At 58.0% G+C, this 21,675-nt stretch overlaps 1 protein-coding gene across 15 annotated transcripts in view; it reads left to right on the forward strand.

The window, feature by feature from the left end:
- The window catches only part of FAM53A (family with sequence similarity 53 member A), a 35,813-nt gene extending 14,613 nt beyond the window's left edge, over positions 1 to 21,200 (forward strand). For 9 of the 15 annotated variants that reach the window (XM_081058928.1, XM_081058924.1, XM_081058927.1 and 6 more), the window contains 2 exons: positions 573 to 1,240; positions 7,945 to 8,781. In XM_081058928.1, the coding sequence (XP_080915054.1) occupies positions 573 to 1,240; positions 7,945 to 8,256 (980 nt within the window). In that variant the 3' untranslated portion in view covers positions 8,257 to 8,781. Of the gene's footprint in view, positions 1 to 572; positions 1,241 to 7,944; positions 8,782 to 19,421 lie in introns of those variants that run through there. The other 6 variants (XM_081058926.1, XM_081058923.1, XR_013993970.1 and 3 more) reach the window with 5 other exon arrangements.
- Positions 21,201 to 21,675: the final 475 nt, after the last annotated feature.

Below are 21,675 nucleotides of genomic sequence, written 5' to 3' on the forward strand. Positions count from 1 at the left end.
TGGCACGTGTCCCCCTGATAAGCCTTGGCTCAGTGTCAGCAGCTGCAGTGCAATGTGCTAGTTGTGTGATTTTTAGGTGGAGCACACCTGAGCTGAGTCCTGTCCTCCCTTTGGCCACAGCGGCCGAGTGGGTGCCCAGTGGCCGTTGGTGGTAATCCAGGGTTAGGTGGCACTCCAGACCACTCTCGTGCAGGTTTGTAGCTGCTCTGATGACTAGAGGAAGTAGGCAGTGTGGCCCAGCACCTGACCCTGGTGCTGTGTCCTCACCTGGGCTTCGTCCTGCTGGCGGGGCCGTCCTCGCTCAGAGCCCCGGGGCGTCTGGCAGGGCCGAGGGGTGCAGCTTGCTTCCCTGTGACACTGCAGAAGTGAGAGTGGCTCCAGGGCTGACCCACCTGGGGAAGGCAGGTAGGGCTGGCATGCACCACGTCTGTGGCTCATGTTGCCGGGGTGGGGGGGCACCTCCCGGTGTGCCTGTGAGGGCCACGGCTGTGTGTCACGTGGCAGCATGGCCCCGCCCTGTGGCTGGCGGGTGTATCCTGCTCACCTGTCTCTCCTCCTTCCTATTTCCTCAGAAGACAGGTGCCCTTGGAAGGTCGTGAGTGGAGGTCGGCCCGTCGGAAGCCAGGCAGCCATGGGCCCCGCTTTCCCCTTCCTGTCGAGCCCCTGCAGGCCGAGCACCGGCCTAGGAGCGGTCAGCGCCGTGGACCTCAGGGACAGCTTAGGGCAGCCCTTGGCACCGCCCACCAAGCGACACTGCCGATCTCTGTCGGAGCCGGACGAGCTGGCCCGCTGCTGGTCCCCGTGGCGCCCTGGCGGCTCCAAGGTCTGGACTCTGGTCTCCAAGAGGCGATGCCACAGTGGCGGGAGCGCCAGCCTGCCAGGCACCACCGGGTCGCCGGGCAGAACCTTCCCTGTGGCTGGCCCCACTGTACCCCCAGCGCCGCGGCCGGCCTCGGCCAGTAGTGGCTTTGTGGATGGCAGCGGGGGCAGCTCGGGCCCTCCCTGGTGTTCCGTGGGGCCCTGGGTGCTGTCCTCGCAGCGCCGCCTGTCGCTGTCACAGGAGCGCCTTGTGGATGTGGGCAGCCTGCCGTGCACGCCTGAGCCCGGCCGGCGGCTGGGCCTGCCCCGGAGCCGCTCACAGCCCTGCGTGCTCTTCGGGAAGAAGAGCCCGCTGAAGCGCCGGCGAGAGGAGGACGCCCGATGGCCGCGCCCGTCCTTGGACTTCCTGAAGATGACACGGGTGAGCCTTTCTTGTGACGCACTCCTCCGCATGGTGCTTCTGTGGAGAGGTGGGCCCACCCGGCTGTGGTGGCGTGCAGCATGTGCTGTGCTCCTGCGGGAGGTGATGGCCGCAGGGACACACTGTGTCCTCCGGTCTGAGGCCAGAACGTCCCCAGCAGCAGCTCCACCTGCCCACCCATCTCCCTCAACAAGGCCGGCCTGGGTGTCCTGGGCCTGCAGGCACAGGGCAGGGTGGGAGCCCGAACTGCTGTTTGGGGTGAGAGAGTGTGGGATGCGAGGAGGCGTCCCGCTGTCCCCGCCAGGCATGCACCACTCTGGCCCCCGGCTCCTCCTCACCGTCCTCACCCTGTCCTCCACCAACACCTCTCTGGGGAGAGGGTATGTTTCGAGTCTTGGGCTGTGGACTAGCTTGAAGACTGGGTTCTGGGGCCAGCACCACCTGCCCCTGCCACCTGTCTTCTGCTCGAAGGCCCTTGTTCAAAGCAGAGTTAGAACAAAGAAACAGACCGGAAACCTGGACCTCTGTTTCTGGAGGGTGACATCTCTGCAGGGCCATCAGGGGAGCTGGAATGGAGCACAGGCGTGTGGAACGGTCCTATTCCCTTGGGACCTTCTGTGGATGGGGGCTGAGGAAGCAAGAATGGGACCTGCTGGTGTGAGAAGGGAGAGGACCTCCCACTGGGCCCGGCGGAGCTCTGCAGGCCGCATGGGGCATGTGCGTGGGGGTCCTCGTGGGAGAGCGGCTGCCCTACACCCTGGGCCTGGGGCTCTCTTGTCAGAACACAGACAGGACCCAGGTCCTCCGCACAGCAGTGTGGCCACTCTGGACGTCACTGTCATCTTGTCTTTCCTGAATGCTGGCTTTTTTGAAGTCTTCCCAGTAGGTGGGTCCCAAACCCAGACACTCTGGCTGTGGAACCTGTGCAAAGGGATGCCCTGATCTTTTCGGGTGAACATGGAAACCACCTGCAGCATGGGAACGTTGCGGGGAGCTCCTGACACGCACCCGCCTCCAGTGCTTTGGCATCTGTGGGCCTGCGGGGTCAAGCGCTGTTGGGACAGGCGGGGCTTCGCCCCAGGACTGCAGTGTTGGGCGTCGCTGGGGGCATGTGCAGCCCGACCCCTCCCAGAAAGGCCTGACAAGGCACAGCAGTGTCGGGGTCAGTGTTGGGGCTCAACCTGGAAGCAGAGGGGCTCCTGGTAGCGCGTGAGGCGTGTGCCAGCAGAGGCACACTGCACGATGATGAGCGGGCATGCTGCTGTGGGGGAGGGGTGTGTGTGTGTGAGAGAGATCTCTATATGGGGTGTGTGTGTGTGCGTGCGTGTGAGAGATTTCTATATGGTGTGTCTGTGAGAGAGATCTCTACGGTGTGTGTGTGTGTGTGTGTGTGTGTGTGTGTGAGAGAGTGTGAGAGATCTCTATACGGTGTGTGTGTGAGAGATCTCTACGGGGTGTGTGTGTGTGTGAGAGATCTCTGTACTGTGTGTGTGTGTGAGAGAGATCCTTATACGGGGTGTGTGTGTGTCTGCTGTGCGTGGATGGAGGTGTCAGGATCCTGGTCCATCGTGTTTCCTGTTGGTTCTTGTGTTCACTGCCCTTGCCCGGGAAACGCCCTCCCAGGGGTGGTGACGGTGCCTTGCTGGGTTCTAGGCCAAGGACTGCCTGTCACCTTTGACTTTGAAGGCCGCTGTCCAGAGAGGCCACGTTGAGGCCTGGGCCTTGGCTAGCTGGGTGGGGGAAGGGCAGACTTGAAGATTTTGGGGTCAAACTGATCAGCCAACAGGGATGGGAAGATGGAGCCCAGGAGAGTAGGTTAGGCACCTGCTGCTCCAGGGAAACAAGGCCTAGAGGTCAAAGTTGCCTGTCCTTTCAAAACGCTTTCCATCTGCTCCGGCACGTTCCTGTGGCTGGTCCCTAGGCTGTGCAGTGGCTGGGGCCTCAGGACCCGGCCATTGCCAGTGTCTGCGTGTGCACCCCAATGTCTCATCTCCCCCAGGGACACAGCACCCGTCTAGGAAGCGTGCTTGTCACGGGGAGTGGCAGATTCTGTCGGCAGGCTTGTCACTAGAGACCCCATGTTCCTTTTGTGGAGGATGCTTCACTTTCATGTGATGCTTCTTAGAGTGGCATTTGCAAAACATGCCGGAGGGACTTAAGAGAACAGGTTGTGACAGAGGCTGTGACAGTTCTGGGGCCCAGACTGGGGCTCGGTTGAGCCTGCGGCTTGGGGTAACCGGGTTTCTCGCCGTACATGTGAGGCTCAGCCGTGACCGTGTGCTTCCTGCAGGGGTCTTGGCAGCCCTGCCAGTGCGCCCCGGGGTCAGGGAACCCCATCTGTGCCTCGACTTGAGGTGGGGGAGCGCAGAGTCCGAGACTGAAGGCCTGGACACGGGGAGCTGCCCGGCCGAGCCTCTCGCTGGCCCCACCAGCCCCCAAGTCCCCGAAGGGCCGAAGGCTGGCTCTGGTCATCAGGGAGTGGACACCACACTGTCTCCCAAATCCTGCCCTGAGGAGGTGAATGTTTGAACAGGAAAACATTTAGGTTTTTCTATTTTGATTGGCAAAGCTGCTTCAAAATTGAAGTTAAAATATTCTCACTGAAAATGTGCAAATCAGTCATGGTTCTGAGAGTGTGGGAGCAGGTGCTGATCTTTATAAAAGTGTCTGTTTCTAGGGTTTTTAAAGACCTTTACCACTTAGAGGAAACCTTCAGCTGCTTCCTGCGTGATTGGAAAGTCACCCGTGGTGGAGACAGACACACTGCTCCCTGCTCAGGGGCCTGAGGACGGTGGTCTCAGAGCCTGACCATGCATGCCAGCATCGGCTGCCAGGCGGGAAGGTGCTGAGGCTGGTGACAGCCCCCAAGCACTGTCCCACACGCCCTGCTGACCTCACAGCTTCCTGTAGTCGCTGTGTGTCCAGCATGGCCTGGCAGGGCTGGGGGCCTTGACACGTTGGTCCACTGTGGATTTCCATTTGTCACATAAGCACGTTCTTGGTTCTTGTCTTTATTTTGTCACACATAGTGCATTCGAGACGCTAGCAGGGACGCAGGGCTGCAACCCTCTCTGAGGGAGGGTCCCGAATGAGGACAAGGGCTCTTACTCGCCTCCCCGGGGGTCACAGCAGGAACCGGGCCCTGATTCTCTGCGTCTTGTCCCAAAGTCCTCGTGTATGTGGTTGAATGAGGCAGTTGTGACGAGAAAGAGGATGTCGGCTGCCAAGAGGGTCAGCTGGTCGGGGTGGTCACGGCCTTTACACGGCCACCGCGGGTGAGGCGCGAGTGGGTGCAGGGGGTACACGGCGCCCTATTCGTCTGCTCCTGCGCTCGGGGGCGGGCGGCCAGGGGTGGCCTCAGCACCTCTCCCAGGCCTTGGTAACTGTGGGGGTGCACGAGAGTGGGAGGGAGCCCCAAGGAGTTCTTCCTTCAGCTGGCAGTAGCTTCCCTGTCAGTGCTGACTGGGGTGTCCAAGGACCCCGAGGACAGTTACACGGGAAGTGGGCTCAACGGATTCGGGCTGACCCCTCTGGCCCATTGTGGTCGCGGGACTTGAGTGTATATTGGCGCGCGGCCTCGCCCTCCCTCGCCCTCCCTCGCCCTCCCTCGCCTAGCTCAGGCTTTGTGACGCTCCCGCACGACTGCTCCAGTTCATGTCACCCTCTGGGTGGAACGGTCTCAGGGCAGGAAAGCCTGTCCTGAGAGTTGAGGATCTGCAGTGGCCGCTTCTTCCCGCTGGTTTATCGGCTTTCTTTCCAGGAGACATGGCCAGTGGGGTGCTGAGAGCGTGTGGTGGCAGCTGGAACACTGGGGTCTGGGAGTGTGTGTGCACACGCACGTAGGATACAGGGCACCCCTGGCTCCCCGCCACCACTGACATTTGGGGTGAGGAAGCCGGGCTTCACTGGGGTCCAGCGGCCGATGAGGTCCTCCATGGCCAGCAGCTCTGCTGCTCAGATCGGGGAGGACCCAGGAGAGTGGTGGTGTACCTGCCTGCACATGCATGTGCCTGGACGCGCACGCACGCGCCCTCACTTCTGGCCATCTCTGTGCCCACCTACAGTGTGGACACTCCTGAGCCCGTCAGGCCTCCCTTTGTCCGGGTGGGGAAGGCTCTCGGGTTTGTTCCGTTGGCTGCATGGAGCTGCCTGTTTCCTCTCAGCCGGAGCCTGTGGGACGAGGACACACGTGTGCTGGGCGGCAGGTGCTTGCAGGCAGGGGGAGGCCCCGCTTGGGGCTCCTGCTCAGTGCTGGCCTGGCAGGGGGCTGCTGACTGCAGGCAGGTGGGCTCTAGCCAAGCAGGGATGTGGTGTGAGCCTCCCACGCGGTCTCGGCACCCGTGGAGGCTGTGCTTGTGCAGGAGAGCAGGCTGTGTGTGTCATGTGGGAGACGGCCGGCGCCACGGCCAGTGGCCAGCTGCAGGGGGCCCGCCAGCCGCTGCACGGTGTTGGAGGGGATTCAGGGTCGCTCACAGGACAGCTTCGTGTTTCTTTCTGGACCTCCTGGCTTACACGCAGCCGGTCAGCTTGGCTACAGGTGGTGGAGATGGTGAGCGGTCGCCTGCCGGCATCCCCGCAGGAAGCTGTCTTGCACATAAGTTAAAAGATCCTTACAATTTAGAACTCAAAGCCTTGACCTTTGAATTTAGAAAAATATTTTATGTTCGTCTGCTTATATGCAGGTCCCCATCAAACCAGAGACGGTTGCAGAAGCCAGAGGACCATGCGGTGACAAGGGTTGCCGTGTCAGGACGGGCTCCAGGCCACGTCATCTGCCCCACTTTGTGTGGTGGGAGGTGGCGAGACTCCCCGTCTGGGCCGAGCCGTGCGGGTGGGTGGGTGTGTGTGCACTGTTTCTGAGGAGCATGGTTGTGAGTGCTTCACCGGCGGCCTGAGCTGGGAGTTGGGAAGAGCGTGCCATTTTCATACGCAGGCCACACAGGGGTGGTCCATAGGTGACCTGTGCACAGAAGCCATCCCACGCCTGTCAGGTCACTGTTGTCAGTGACAAGGACACCTCTGGGAGGTTTAAGGAAAGGCCTGGAACACTGTCAGCTCGAGGGGCCCGCCGTGCGTGGGGTGGCCTGTGGAGCCAGTGGGGTGACGAGTGCGTGAGGGTGCTGTGTGCCATGGGCACAGCCCTCTCTTCAAGCCAGCCTGTCGGATCTGCCTTGATTTGAATGAAGAAGGAGTTACCTCATGAACCCGTACTTTGTGACCAAAACGTGTGGCCAGTGGTGTCTTTTAAGATTTGATCCTTTAGCATTTTGCTTCTCAGACAGCACCTCGCTTGTTAGAGTAAAATAGCAAAACAAGAACAACACGGGCGCTGCCATCTGTCTTGGGGAGCCAGGGAGCTGCCTTAGAAACTGGTTCCCGGGGAGCTCCGTCTTCCTGGGGGACGTGTTTGTTGGCTGCAGCTCTCGGTGGGACTGTTTCCAGATGTTTCCAGAGCCTTCTAGCCACAGGGTGGGTTTTCTGATAGGAGGCATTTTGTGTGCGGGACGAGCTGTGGTTTGGGGGACTTTTGGGTGTGGAGTCGGTTAGCTCGTGTTCCAGTTCACGCGTTTCGGTGGCCAGTGTGCTGCTACCAAATTAAAGCCTGGGGCATTGGGATGGCTGGCATCGCCATGTGCATTGTGACCGCTGTGTCTGCAGGCTCCCTGTACAAGGCCCGGGCCACATAGTGACATGTCTGGGGGCAGCGTGGGTGTGGCTGGGACAGGAGTCCAGGGGTGACAGCTGGACGGTGGAGCCAGGTGGGAGGTTGCTCCAGCAGAGGTGGGGGCAGCATGACGTCAGGATGGGGTGAGGGCTGCGCTGGTGTCGCGGGGAATGGAGCCCTGGCTGTGCCGAGGGGGCTGCTGCTGTTTGCGGCCCAGAGTAGGACCGCGGTCGAGGGGCTAGAGGTGAGGAGACCAGGAGGCCAGGCACGCCCTGCTGCACGGCCTGGGGTCAGCAACCCCAAAGGTAGGTTGGGGTGGTCTGCGGCTCTCAGCCCCCGTGGGGCAGCCTGGGAGAGGTGCCACCAAGAGATGGGGTTCTGACTGCCACTGCTCTGGTCTGGGGATGCAGTCGTCTAGAGGAGCAGGGCTGGAGCTGAGCTTGGGGAGCCCCCGTCTTTAACCAGTCCAGTGGGGAGGCTGTCCTGAGCACAGGCGGTGGCGTGTGCCCGGGCCGTGGAGGGGAGGCCCCGTGGGGCGTGTGTCTCAAGTGTTTTAAGATGACAAAGACTTAAGCACGTTCATATTGAAGGAAGAGAACCGTTGGGAGAGGAGCGCTGAGGGGAGAGAGGTGGGGGCTGGGTGCGATGGGGCCCCGCCCACGGACATGGAGGAGGGGCTAAGCTATGGGGGCTCACCTGGTGGGAGCCATCGTTGGACCTGGGACCCCCCCGGCCAGGCTGTTCCCAAGTGTGGACACAGCTCCACACTGCAGTCTCCGGGTATCTGCTGCTTCAGGGCTCAGGCAACGTGACCTCGACGTTGGTCTGGGGGGGCGGGGATATGGGTCTCCCCCCAAAACCCAACCGGCAGTGCCGAGGCCGTTTGTGGACACGCAGGGCTCTGAGACAATGGCCCCGAGGGGAGGCACAGGACACCAAAGATGCTCTATGTGACTTGGGGACCCCTGTCGGGGTCAGTGGGATTCCCCTCCCATAAACCCTCCTGGAATGCTTTAAGTCTGTATGTTTTCTGTTGCAGACTTTAAAAAATTCAAAAAGCCTTTGCTCCCTTGATTATGAAGATGATGAGGATGACCCCGGAGTGAAGATGTCCGTGTCCTCCACACGTGACCCCCGCGGCCTCACGCGCCTCCTTATCCCTGGCTCCAGCCCCCTGAGCGCGTGTCCTGGCTCCCGTCCCGTCAGTCCTAGCTCGTGGGCCTCTCAGGAGCCCGTGGCCGGCGAGGGCGGGAGCGGTGGGGACCCCAGTGACTGGGACAGCGCTGGGGAGGAGACCACCTTCCCTGTGGACCACGGCGACCTGGACCTGGAGCAGATCGAGAGCAACTGACCCGCTGGGCAGGGGGCGCCCCGGGCAGAGGCCGTGGCTGCCAGTGTGTCCTTGGGGCACAGACGGAAACCAGGTGACGTGCTATTTTAAACATTAGCTGTGATTTGGGTTCAATCTTTCCTAAAGAAGTTTTGCATTTTGATGGCTTTTACAGTTCTGGGGAAAGCGTCTCTATTTTGAAATAAATTTCCAGAAGAGCATTTGTTAACCGGGAGTGGCGTCCAGACCCCAGTGCAGGTTGGTCTCTGTAAACGCCTGCTGTGAAGGGCGCTGTGCGTCGTTTAGCTTCTTGAACGAGACCCGGGCACCGGTGGTCCGGGCCCTCCGCGCACCCTGTCATCGCATGTGCTGCACTGCCAGCCTGCCGCCCCGTTCTCCCACCTGCTGTTTGGAGCAGGCCTGAGCTGCGGGGGCTGCCGGCTGCGGTCGGTGCTGTCTGTCCCCGAGGGCGCAGGGCCATGAGGACAGTGGTTCTGTCAGCACCTGGTCTATGGCGTCAATAAAGGCCTTAGCTGTGCACGTGTGACTTCTGCTTGTTGGTTTTCCTTTCGAGGGGCTCTCGGGCCGCGGGGGAGGGGAGCTAGGCCTGACGTCTGGGTGCAGCACAAGACCGAGGGTGGGCTCACCTGTGTTTTATTCCTAATTTGGTAAAATCACAGGAATTTGTACTACAGACATTGACCTAGGAACTTTGGGTAAGAGGAAGGAGTTTGATAGCAAATGAAAGCATTAATGATCTTTGGAGAAATTGTCTTGATTTTTTTCCCTGAGAAAATTAGCGCAAATCACTGTCATAACTATGGAAGCCACCTTCTTAAGTGGTTTGGACTGTAGCTCAAAGGTGGGAAGTACTGGTTTTCCAGAGCAGCCTTTCTGAGGCCGAGTCCCCTTCCTCCATCAGACCCACTCTGCGCGCGCTGACCAGTGGCCGGTGGCCACAGCCCCGGTCTGGACGTTTACTTGTAGACTAGAGTGGCTATAATGGTTTCTTTTCTGATTAATGTCAAAGAATTTTTTCCCTCTTAAAACCTAGGCTGTCGTCTCAGACCCTGATATTTCTGGAGGTGGGCAGTTCAGAGCCTTGCTCCGGGCAGCAGGCGGTCAGTGACGGCCGGTGCTGTCGCCTGGACAGTAGGGTTCCATGGGAAGAGGAAAGAGGAAAAACAAGGTGCCTAGGGAACCAGGCTCAGTGCAGCCATTATTGTCCTCAGCAGCCCCTGAGGACTGCTGAGTGGCCCATCACGGGTCTCGAGTGGGACAGGAGCCAGCGAGGCACAGGAGCCTATGGCCTTGGGGACATGCTGGCCCCTGGAAGTGTCACCTGCCCCCCACAGCCACACCTGGCCACACATGAGGTAGAGGGGCCCGAAAGGCTTAGGACCCCGCAGGCAGGTCCTTGGGGGTGGCAGGGTGACTGCTTCCTGGGACCCTGCCCTGGACTTCCTATACTACCGCCAGAGTGAACACTGCGAGGTGGTGTTTCGGGTTAATTTTGGAAGCAGGTGCCATACAGTTACCTGTATTGTCTGTGGCCACCACCCGGCGGTTCGCTCGAATTGACCCAAGAAGCCAGTGCTCTGGGCTGTGGCGTGGGGGCGGGTGGTGCCCGAGACGACAGGCTATGGGGCTGTGCGGCTGCAGGCACCGCTCGCGATGGCCGCTGGGATGGCGTGGCCTGGACAGCAGCGGTGGGGACACAGGATGGGGCCTTGAGGCCATGGTGTCAGGCCCGTCAGGGAGCCTCCTGGGATGGGGTCACTAGGGTCGCAACCTGGGGGGCAGGTGGGGCAGGCCAGGCCAAGGCGGTGGGGATGAGCGCAGACACCAGTGAGCGAGTCAGTGAAAGGGCACCGACATACGTAACTAACTCCAAAAGGTAGGCGCTACAGCAAGAACGGACATCATTACTGCCAGAAATTCACAAAGCTGCCGTCCAGTGTGAGACTTTTGGCTAATCCTCTTAGTAGTCAGCTGGTCAGGTGGACCCAGAAGGAAGCGATGCAGGACAGAAGGTTCAGTGGCCCTGTTCACGCCTCAGCCGCCGGCCTTCTGCCCACAGTGCCTCACGGGAAGTGGCGTTCATTCCTTCCAGGCGTCAGAAACCCACCACCAACCGCCAGAACGGAAACATCATTGAGTGCCAACAAATTGGTACAACGTAGATTCTACTTCAGCAGCACAACTTGGTAACAAAAGGAGCAAACAAAATCTCCCATATTTAAAAAATTAAAAAATGCCCTTTGTGTAACTCACGGATCAAAGAAGAAATCATTATCCACGTCAGAACATGCTTAGAGCTGAATGATGGTGAACATGGTGGGTATTGAAACTTGTCAAATGTATCTGAAGTTGTCAATAGAAGGGAATTTGTAACCTGAAATGACTAGTAGGAAAGAGAAAATTGAAAAACTTAATGTGCTAAGCATCTGTCACGCAGGGGACCCTGCTCGCTGCGCCATTTGTCGTGCGGGGGACCCGGCGGGGTCTCAGCTCTCACTCCCCACTTAAGAACGCAGGACACGGTAAGGCCAAACGGGAACACCCACAGAGCCATAGATAGGGGAGTCATACCACTATATTCTCGCTGGCGGCTGGGCTGGAGACACAGGAAACAGGAGCCACACGATCTGCAACCCGCCGTCCTAACAGCAGTCCGCGCTTGCCCGCCACCATCTTCTTGCTAGCCCCCATTCCTTTCTGCTAGCGTAGCCACGGCAGTTATATTAGTGGCCAATGGCTTGCTGGTTACAGCTGACGGCCAACTAGCCACAGCTGCTGGCCATCTGATCACAGTTGATGGCCATTTACTACCTGAGCCAGCACCTTTCTATGTGAGGCCAAGAGCCTGGAAACTGCTTTCTGGGACTCTGTCCCCACTGCATCCAATTTGAGAAATTAGGCAGAGGTCAGCAAACTTTGCCAGGAAAGGGCCGGGTAGTAAAGATTTTGGATTTTGAGGCCACGGGTGCCCGTGTCCGTCTTGTCTCAGCGTGAACGCTGCTCTGATCTCTATCCTCTCCCTTGCCTGTGCACAGACAGGCTGCCTTTTGCTGAGTCCTGAGTATGAGGGATAAAAGAACAAAACCAAAGAAAGAAGATGGGAAGAGATGAGAAATGACGTAGCGGATAACAGAACCAGAGCTAGAAGACCCAGTCTCGTCCTCGGCACACTGGACGGCTGACAGGAAGAGAGACAGCAGTAGGTGCTCAAATGAAGAGGGACAGAACCTGGGCCGCAGCAGAGGTCATAAAGGTCAGGGGACAGTATAGGAGCAACTTAAGGAAATGGACACTTTCCTGGAAGAAGAGTGCCACAAACTGACTGGAAGGAAGAACCCAGGGGCTGTCCTAGAACCACTAAATAAAATGAAACAGTTTAACGTCTTCCCGCAGAGGAAACACCAGCCGCAGATGACGTTACAGGCAAGTTCCACAAGATATTAACCAGACGGACGGACAGGGAGGCTGCAGTGGCCACCTACTGACCACTGTGGCCGAGGTGGGGGAGAAGCCCCTTGGGGCTGGCCTCTGCCCTCCTGTTCCTGTCCCCATGTCCCTCTGCGTGGCGTGGAGGGGCCTGGGGGTCCAGGACTGAGCTCAGTTGTGCCCTCGCCACCTCTCCATCTGACCCCCACACAAGGGGGTCCTAGGCAAGCAGGGTCCAGCTCCCCCAGCCCTCCAGATAGTCAGGGAGAAGGCCCCAGTCCCCTCACGTCCACCAGCCGTAGGCCCTGAGCCCCCCTCCCTCTCCCTGGCCCCCCCAATGGTGTATAGGATGGAAGCAAGTCCCCAACCCAACCCCAGTCACCCACCTTTTTCTGTTTTTCTGCAGTTATGGATATAGCTTTTTAAACCTCTTTAGTTTTGGTAATTTATATCGTCTTGGGAAATTGTCAGTTTCATCAGGAGTATCCAGCATATTGTCACTTTCTGTCTTTGTGTCTCTGATGCCCCAGCTTCGGCCCTCACCGGTGCCTGTTCTCTCTCTGTTGTCAGGCTGGTCAGAGGTTGCCTTATTTTATTTACTTATTTTGAGGAACCAGCTCTTAGATTTACTGATGGGTGCTCCCATTTTTCTTGTTTCCAATTCATTAATTCGCCGTTATCTTCATTCCCCTCCTGCCTCCCGTGGATTTACTTTATCGTTCTATTTTCCCTCCTTGTATCGAATGTTTAGTTCATTTATTCTCAGTCTCTCTTGCTCAGTAATAAAAACATTTAAGGCTGTGAATTCTCCGCCAACTCCTGACGCGCAGCCTCTCCGTCTGTGTGGCTGTAAAACCGCCTGTCACGGCACTTGTTTACTCTGTGACCACGGAGTTACTTAGGAGGGGATCTCTGCGTCCCCACACTGGCCACGTCTCTTGTAGACCCTTCTGTTAATTTTTACGTTCATTGCATTGCTTTCGATGATGAGGCCTGTGGATGTTTTACTATTTGGAATGCAGCGAGGTGTGTGCGTGCATGTGTGCTGACGTGAACCTGCGTGTGCACAGCCACACAAGCATGTGTGTGTAATGCACGCCCATATGTGGCCCACGTGGCCGTGTGCACATGTGCACACATGTACATGCCTGCTGTGCCCTCGTATGCATGCACACACGTGTGGAATATTCTGGCAGTGAGCACATCTGTGAGAGGCTGCAGGCCCTCATCCTCATCCCAGCTCTGCTGGCTGAGCCTGGGTCTCCAGGCGAGGTCTGGGCCTATGCGTCCAGGGCGGGCCTGACAGCCCCGACTCCCGGATGTGGGGCAGGGTCACGGCAGATGTCCCTGAGCTCACAGCCCTTGTGTAGGTCTGGGGGGCCAGGCCTGCTTGTTAGCAGGGCTCAAAGATGTATTGGAGCCCACAGGGCAGCCCGGGACGGGCTAGGTGGGGACTCGAGGGTCGGAGAAGCATGTGTGTCCTGTGCAGCTGCCAGATCCTCTCCAGCCTCGGAGATGAGGAGCTGAGCTGGGTGGACCTGGGACATGTTGAAACACAGAAAATTCAGTTCTTTTCATAGTTTGCTAACTGTGAAAAATCATGAATGGTTTTGAATTTTAATATACTTACTCATCTGTTGAGATGACCCTATATTTCTCCTTTAACCTGTGTACTCATTTCCTAAAGCTGCACTCACACCCAGCACAGGCCGCGGCTTACACAGCTGACATTTCTCTCTCCCAGTCCTGGAGGCTGTCACTCTGTGTGTGTCTGTCCTCATTTCTTCCTCGTACAAGGACACCAGCCAGACGGGATGAGGGCCCACCCTGCTGACCTTGTTTCACCTTAATCGCCTCTTTAAAGACCCATCTTTATTGTTTTTATTGGAAAATACATATAGCATAAAACTTACCGTCTTAACCATTCTTAAGTGTACAGTTCAGTGGTATTAAATGCCACCCCCACCGTCTTCCCAGGACTCTCCGTCCCCCAAACTGCCCTCGGTCCCCTCTCCTCCGTCCCCTAGCCCCTGGCAGCCACCGTTCTCATTTTTGTCTCTGAATCTGACCATGTTAGGGACCCCGTATAAGCGGGGTCACACAGTGTGTGTCCTTTGGTCACTGGCTTCTCAGCAGTGTCCCCAAGGTCCATCCATGGTGGAGCGGTGTCAGGGTTTCCCTCCTTTTTAAGTCCGAAGAGCGTCCCACTGCGTGGATGGAGCCCCTTTGCTTCCCACCATCCGCTCGCGGACACTCGGGTGGCTCCCACGTTTTCGCTGTAGTGAGCAGTGCAGCTGTGAACATGGGTGTGCAAATCTCTCTTCGAGACCCTCTTGCATTCCCAGGTGTATGCCCAGAAGTGGATTGCTGGGTCACAGGAAGGTCCGTGTTTAGCTTCTGAGGACCCCACACTGTCCCACAGCGGCCAGTGCTTTGCGTTCCCGCCAACAGCACAGGGCTCCCTTTGCCCCGTCCCGCCTGCACGTGTGTCTGCTCCTTTGAGTGGCCGTTGTCCTGGGTGGGAGGTGCTGTCTGTGGAGTCTTTTTTCTGTTTTGTCACTGATGCCGGACTTAGCTGCATTACTTTGTTGAAACTGTATAGCCTGCCATGTGGCCAGCTTTTTGTTTTTTTCCCCCAAAGATTTTATTGGGGAAGGGGAACAGGACTTTATTGGGGAACAGTGTGTACTTCCAGGACTTTTTTCCATGTCAAGTTGTTGTCCTTTCAGTCTTAGTTGTGGAGGGTGCAGCTCAGCTCCAGGTCCAGTTGCCGTTTCTAGTTGCAGGGGGCACAGCCCACCATCCCTTGCGGGAGTCGAGGAATTGAACTGGCAGCCTTGTGGTTGAGAGCCCACTGGCCCATGTGGGAATCGAACCGGCAGCCTCGGAGTTAGGAGCACGGAGCTCTAACCACCTGAGCCACCGGGCCGGCCCCAGGTGGCCAGTTTTCATAGACACTCCACCTGTGCCTGAAAAGAATATGCGTTCTCAGGGCGTTTGCAGCTTTGTACACATGTCTGCAAGGTCCACTCAGCGTCAGTCTTCTGGATCCTCACTGAGTTCTTTGTCGTCTTGATGGACCAGGTACTGAGCGCTGTGTTACATTCTGTGGTGGCTGGTTGCTCTAGTTCTTGTCCTTTTGTGGGTGTATATAAGTTTAGAATTGTCATCTATTTCTGTTGAGTTGAAACTTTTATAATTACAAATCGACACTTTGTGTCTAGTGATCACTTTTGCTTAAATGCTGTTTTGTCCAAAGTGAATATCAATATGGTATTCTTCCTTTGGTTCCGACCTTACGAGGGTTGATGTGCTTTCTTCCTTCCAGTAGATCCAAGTTCCCATCGGGTATCATTTGTCTTCAGCCTGAAAAACTTCTTTGTCATTTCTGTAATTAGGTGGAAAGGCTCAGCTTTCATTTATCTAAAAAGACCTTCCTTTTGCCTTAATTTTTGAAGGATAGTTTTGCCAGATGCAGAATTCTAAGTTTGTCTTTAAAGAGACAACTCTGCCGTCGTCTGGCTGGCATAGTTCTTGATGAGAAGTCACAGAGACGTTAGTGCTTTTCTTTTTTTGTCCTGGAAGCCTCGAAGCTTTTCTCTTTACTGTCAGTTTTCGGCAAGTTGGCGGGGACATATCTAGGAGTGCTTTTCCTTTGTATTTATCTTGCCGAGTGGTGGTGGTTCCGGTAGCTTCTGCAGTCAGTGTTCTGTTAGGTGTTTTCCAGGTGTTTCTCGGCAGCCCCTCTCTTCTCCGGCTCACACCTCTTAGGCCACCTGATAGGTCACGCTGCTCGAGCCTGGCTGCTCCCCCAACTTCAGTCTGTTTTCCATGTGGTCCCTGTGCGCTCCAGGCGCCCACCGGCTGTGGAACCTGCTCCTGAGCTCCGCCGGCTGGGAAACCTCATCTCGCTCCAGAACTCGGTTCCCTGAGGAGCCCCTGCGTGTCTGTCTTCCCGGCTCTGTAGCAGAGCAGGGCTTTGGTTAGGGCGACCGAGCAGTGGTTTCCATGTCCTCTGCGCTCTTAGCAGAAGTTCACGTCACCAGGCATGTCATTTATGTTCTTTGATGTGAAATCTCTCTGTAGCCTCATGTGTTTGGTGAACAGACTGGTGCAGTTTTCTGAATCCCACCTCCATCTTGTACCTAGAGCATTTACTGTGTTTTCAGGCATTGTAACTATTTCTGTCACGTGCTGCTGTCCCTTTGGTCTCCTCCTATTTGTGAGGCTGTAGTTTCTGTTTCTGTTCCGTACGTGGCACCCTGGAAATTTTAATGAGTACCTTTCTTTGCCTTACAAAGTCTAAAGCTCATCAGGTCTCTACCCTGCCCTGGACAGACCAGGGGGAGGGAGGGACAGTTTAATTCCGGCCACTCCCCTCTTGGTTTTACTGTCCTGTTGTGTACCGGGCAGGTTTGTTTCCTCAACCCCATAGGACATTACTCTTGTCGTGTGCTATCACTGGCCGTTTGGTGTCCCCACGTGTTTTGCACTTGGATGGCCTTCCCCGCCCTCTGCGTCACACGTTTCCTCTGGGGTCACCCTCGGCTCTTTGCCACACGGGCTTCTCCACAGGAGCTCAACACAGCAGCAGCTCTCTCGAGGGGCCAGCCAGTACGCAAGGTGCGCCCACGACCAAAGCCACTTCTGTGGAGCTCCGTCTTGGAAGTGACACCTGTCCCCTCTGCCACTTTCTGTTCACTGGAAGCGAGCCACCGGGTGCAGCCCACAGTTGGCGGTAGCGCCAGCACCAGGAAGTGGGGTCACGGGCGTCTCAGGCCGCCTGCACCGCCCTGGACACAGAGCCTTCCTCTGAGGGTAACGTCCCTTCAGTTGAGGTGCCATGTGCTGCGGCCTCTCCCCGATGAGCTCCCCACGGTGCCACATGGTGAGACCCCATGGCACTGTCCCCGGACCCGGACCTGCAGAGGCTGACAGCGTGTCTTAGCTGCCTGTGGGAATGCTGGCCCTGCCACTCCCAGCGCGAGACCCTGGGGACTGGCTGTGCGCTGCAGGGCCTGGGGCACAGCCAGCAGGGGGCGCAGAGAGCGCGCGGAGGGGCCTGGGCCCCGCGACCCGGCAGCCACGGGCCCGGTTGAGGCTAAGCTCTCTCCTTTATTATTATTTTTGAAGTGTTATAATTTATTGGAAGCATCTTTTCTGTTGTTAGAGTAAACGACGTTTACCGATTTGGGTGTTACTGCTACATGTCACTACACATCCAAACTACCTGTCCTTTTAAAACTTTTTCAAGGTGATAGTTACATCACCTACATGTCACCACTTAAAGGGTCATTTGGTACATTGACAGGGTTATGTAAACACCACCTCCATCTAGTTCCAAGACATTTTGCTTCATCGTCCCCAAAGCCCCCACCCTTGTCCATCGTCCCATCCGAGCCCCTCAGCCACCCGTCGGCTCTGCTCCTATGATCTACCTCGTTTGGACATTTCCTAGAAGCCACCTGCAGTGGGGACAGCTCCACCCGCGCTGCCCCTGGAGGCCGCTGGGTGGCAGCAAAGATCGCCCCTGGAGTGGCTGCCGTGTCAGCCAGCCTGCCTGCCGCTAGGTAGGTCGGCTGGGGGCCTGAGCTGCGGTGGTGTGGGGGCCACCCCTTAGGCCTACCCACCCCAGTGCCCTCTGGTGTCTCCTTCCACTTCCCAGCCAGAGCTGGGTCTGGGGAGGGATCCAGGTGCTGTCCCCAGAAGAGTGCTGGGCATCCCGGGGGACGAGGTCAAGGAAGAGAAGTCCCCACCCAGAGGCCCGGCCGACTAGGGGCTTGTCCTGCGTCTGGGGTTCGGGAAGCAGGGTGGGGCCAGCACAGCTGCACCTGGGGGGCCAGGGGCGGACACTCAAGGTTGGTTGCTCGAGGACCGAGCCCTTCCCTCAGGCTGGTGGGCGTCGGGCCTGATTCCCCACCCTGCAGTGGGGCTGCCCCGTGGCTCCTGGGCCTAGTGGCCGTGTTGGTGGGTCTGTACAGGTGTGGAGCTCTTGACCCATGCCACCTCTCCGCCTGCCCAGCTGGCTGTGTGTGGCCCCAGCTGGTGGTGGCATTCTCCACCCGTTGTCGCTGGACGCTGTCAGTTACACATGGGACTCCAGAGCCTGAGGGTCCCGTTCACGTAGGTGCCGGTTCCAATTAGTCTGATGAACAACGAAGGTTTTGGGATTCGGCTCGAAGCTGGGGCTGCGCACATCCCGATTAGGCTGCAGGATTGGGGACGGGGAGCGGCCCTGGGCCTGTTACCTGCCGCCTTATTCACCCCTGCAGCCCCAGCCCTGGGCCTCCATGGGGTGCACGTGAATTGATGGGTGAGCCTGTGCTCAGCTCAGCCAGGCCAGGCCGTCCTGTGTGGGTTTTGGAGGCTGGGATGGGCCCTGCCCTGCCCTGGACCCCAGGCGGGATTTCTGTTTGGGCCTTTGAGCACAGGCAGTCTCCCCTGGCGCATGCCTAGGGAACCTGTGTTGTGTCAGCCAGGTTCTGTGGGGAGGCTGCCATGTGACCTTAGCGCTGGTGACAGCTCGTGAGGTCAGGGTGTGGCCAACCCCGGGGCCAACAGGCTCCCTGTGTGTGCAGACAGCGCAAGAGGCAAGGCCACCCTCATAGCCAAGCCCAGGGTCAGTGGGCGGGGACACGCTGCAGGGCACCTGCCAGGGCTGTGGCTGGAGGGGTCCTATCTTGGGGGTGGGGACAGGGATGGGAGGGGGACAAAGTCAACCTCCACGCTGCCTGGACACGAGGCTCCAGCCGGCTCCACTGGCACTGACCGCACTAGGTGGACACTGGGCATTCGGTGCCTTTTCAGGCATGGGCACTGTCTCTGAGTGGTTCCATCCGGAGGGACACTGGGCGAGGCCCGGGGAGGAGTTTCCACGTCATCTGACATGAATGGTGGTGTAGCTGGATGGAAGGGGCCTTCCTCGAGCTTCGCCAGGAATCCTGCTTCCACCTGACCGCTCTCTGGCAGCTGGTGGCTTACCAGCCACTGCTGGGTTGTCACATCTGGGGCTCAGAGGGGCTGTGTCACTGCCTCCCGAGCTCGTGTCCTCCTTGTCTCGCTTGAGCCCTGCTGTCCTGTCACCTGGGGCTTGTGGGAGCTTTTCCCCCAACCACATGGCTCAAAGGGACACTGGACACCCTCGGGCTCCAGCATTCGGGGGATCCATCCCTGCTCCCCAGGGACCTTGGGCGCCTGACCTTGGCGTCACTGCATGAGCCCCGCTGTGGCCCTGGGCTGGATCCTGCAGTGTCCTGGGTACTGGACGCTGCCCTCCCCTTTCACGGACGAGGAAGTGAGGCCAGCAGGGTGAGAGGCATCTGGGAGGAGACCTGAGCTGAGGGCGGCCAACCAACCTCACCCTGCCGGCCCTTTCCCAGCCCTGTCTCAGCACTGGGAGGGGGCCCTCGCAGGAGGTGACCAGCTATCCCTACGGACGGCAAAGCCACACACTCAGGTCTCCCACAGCTGGCAGGGACATGCCAAGGACGGGAGGCCGCGTGTCCCACCGCTTCCCAGGTGGTGCTGGCCCAGGCCCTCGGGTGTCCTGGGGGTCCCTGAGGAGGGGATGCCATATCTCCAGGGCGGGGGCTTTGCCAAGCGGGACATGGAGCTCCTCACCGCCCGCCAGAGACGGAGCCCGTTAACGCTGCCCCCCCCTCGACTTTTTTCTCCTCCCCAATTAATTAATTTCAATTGACCATTAAGTCAGCGGAGTTTTTGATTGATATTTTCATTAGCAGCCCTGTCCGACGCCCAGGAATGTATGGTGATGTCCAATCTGCAGGCGGACCGTGCTCCTCCTCACCGCGCTGAGTTATGGCTGGCACCGCCGTGCGTCTCTCGGGGTAATTTGAATTCAGATGAGCTGCCGCAGTGTTCCGGAGCCTGGCGGCCGGCTGCTGACGGATGGCACTCGGGTTATCACAAGGTCACCGGTGCAGCCGCCACCCGTCTCGGGAGGGGCCGGCCAGGCCTCTGGCGCTAGGGAAGGTGGGTGACCCTGTGGACTCCCAAAATCAGCCTGCTGGTGGCCATTGGGACAGAGCCACCACGAGCAAAGCAAGAGCAAGCCCGGGCCTATGTTTCCCGAGGCCATGGCCTAACCTCATGGCCACTGTCCCTGGAGGGGAATTAGCAGCCCCTCCAGGGAAGGGGCGGGTGGGGGCCTTGTCGTTGGGAGACGGCTGACCAGCATGGAGCAGCTGCCTTACTTCCAGCAGAGCTATGGCCAGTCCTGAGAGCCATGGTGGTAGAGTCAGGGGCCTGCCTGCAGCTGCGTGTCCCCATCCTCAGGAGGGGGCACCTGGGGCCTGGTCATGGCCAGCTCCAAGGATGGGACTTGCCTTGTCCCATGAACTCGGTGTGGGGACAGGATGTCAGGCTGGTGACCAGCGTGGGAGCCTGTGCAGCTGTGTGGCCATGAAGGGTTACTTTAGTGTCCATGCCTCGGTTTCCCCACCGGTGCCATAGGATAACATGGTACCCCTCTTTGTTTAGGGTGAGCAGCAGATCATGAAGTCCTGTCTGGGCCCCCGCATGGCCTCTGCTTCCGGCTGGTGCTGATCTGCCTGCCCTCCCTGCCTGCTGACCTCAGACCTGATTGGGGGTGCTGGGGGCCCCCAAGGTGCTTGGAAATACAGTGCCCACCAATGGAGACCCAGAGGGCTGGCAGCTGGGCCAGGCCGGAGTGAAGCAGAGGGCGCCCCGTGGGCTTGGTGGGGCAGGGGGAGGCCCAGCAGAAGGAGGTTATGGGCACCACCCCTTGGAGGGCCCAGCTGGGAGCCCAAGGGCCAAGAAGTAGTCCTCCCGCTGAAGGGGCCACTCAAGCCTGGTCCATCTGCAGCCCAGGTCTGAGCTCTGACCACCACATGGCTGGACAGTGCAACCTGAGGCTGGGCTTGTGTCATGAGCTCACAGCCAAGGCACCAAGCCACAGGGTGGGACGGACATCGCTCCTGGACACGGTGACAGGGATGGTACCAGACCAGGTGCCTGCCTCAGTCTTTGCCCTGCAGGTCCCTGCAGACCTGCCCTGGCATCTTCAAACTGGACAGGGCTGGGACTTGGGAACACCAGGGAGAGAGGGCGCTAGCGTCTGCCCGGTGGCAGGGAGGGGCTGGCTGTGTGTCGTGGGCAGGGCCCCTGTCCTCACTGTGTTGTGTGGGGCATAGCTGCCCCACAGAGCTCCCCACCCCAAGCTGCTGGGGCCCTCGCTTATCTGGGCCCAGCCAGATGTCCTCCCTTTCCCAATCTTTCTGCAGCTGACATGGCCATCTGACTAAGTTCTGGCCGATGAGATGAGAGTAAAAGTTTTGAGCAGAACTTTTGGGAATGCTCCTTAAAGTAGCTAACTTGCAAAGTACAGCACGAAATGCAGTGAGTAATATTGTGGTAACTGTGTGTGGTGTCAGGTGGGGACTCGACTTCTCAGGGCATCACTTTGTAGATTATATAAATGTCTAACCACTACGCTGTACACCTGAAGCCAATATAATATTGAATGTCAACTGTAATTGAAAATAAAATTATAAAAAAAAAATAAAATTATAAATGGAAAACAATTGCTGACTCACCTGGGAAAAGCCCCCCTTGTCCTTTGCATTTCTTCTTTCCTGCTTCCCGAACAGGAGTGTGATGGCTGGGGCTCTGGCAGCCATTTGAATCATGAGGCGACCTTGGGGCAGGAAGCTGTGTGCACGGAGATGGAGCAGACAGACAGGCACCTGTGTCTCTGATGATGGTGGGCTCTCAGGCCAGCCCTGGACTGGCCATGGGAGAGAGAAATGAACCTCTGACTTACTGAAGTCACTTCTGTTGTCGGTGGTGTTTTGGCATTGGTGTACAAGGTCGGACAATTAAGTAAGTTCGCGAACTTGTTGCACCGATGTTGCTAACTTTTTTTGATATCAGAGTGATTATTCATTATGAATTTGTACCAACTGGACAAACAGTTAATCGAGTTTACTATTTGGAAGTGCTGAAAAGGCTGTG

The sequence above is a fragment of the Rhinolophus hipposideros genome (assembly GCF_964194185.1).
Source record: "Rhinolophus hipposideros genome assembly, chromosome: 1".
NCBI classification, from domain to species: domain Eukaryota; kingdom Metazoa; phylum Chordata; class Mammalia; order Chiroptera; family Rhinolophidae; genus Rhinolophus; species Rhinolophus hipposideros.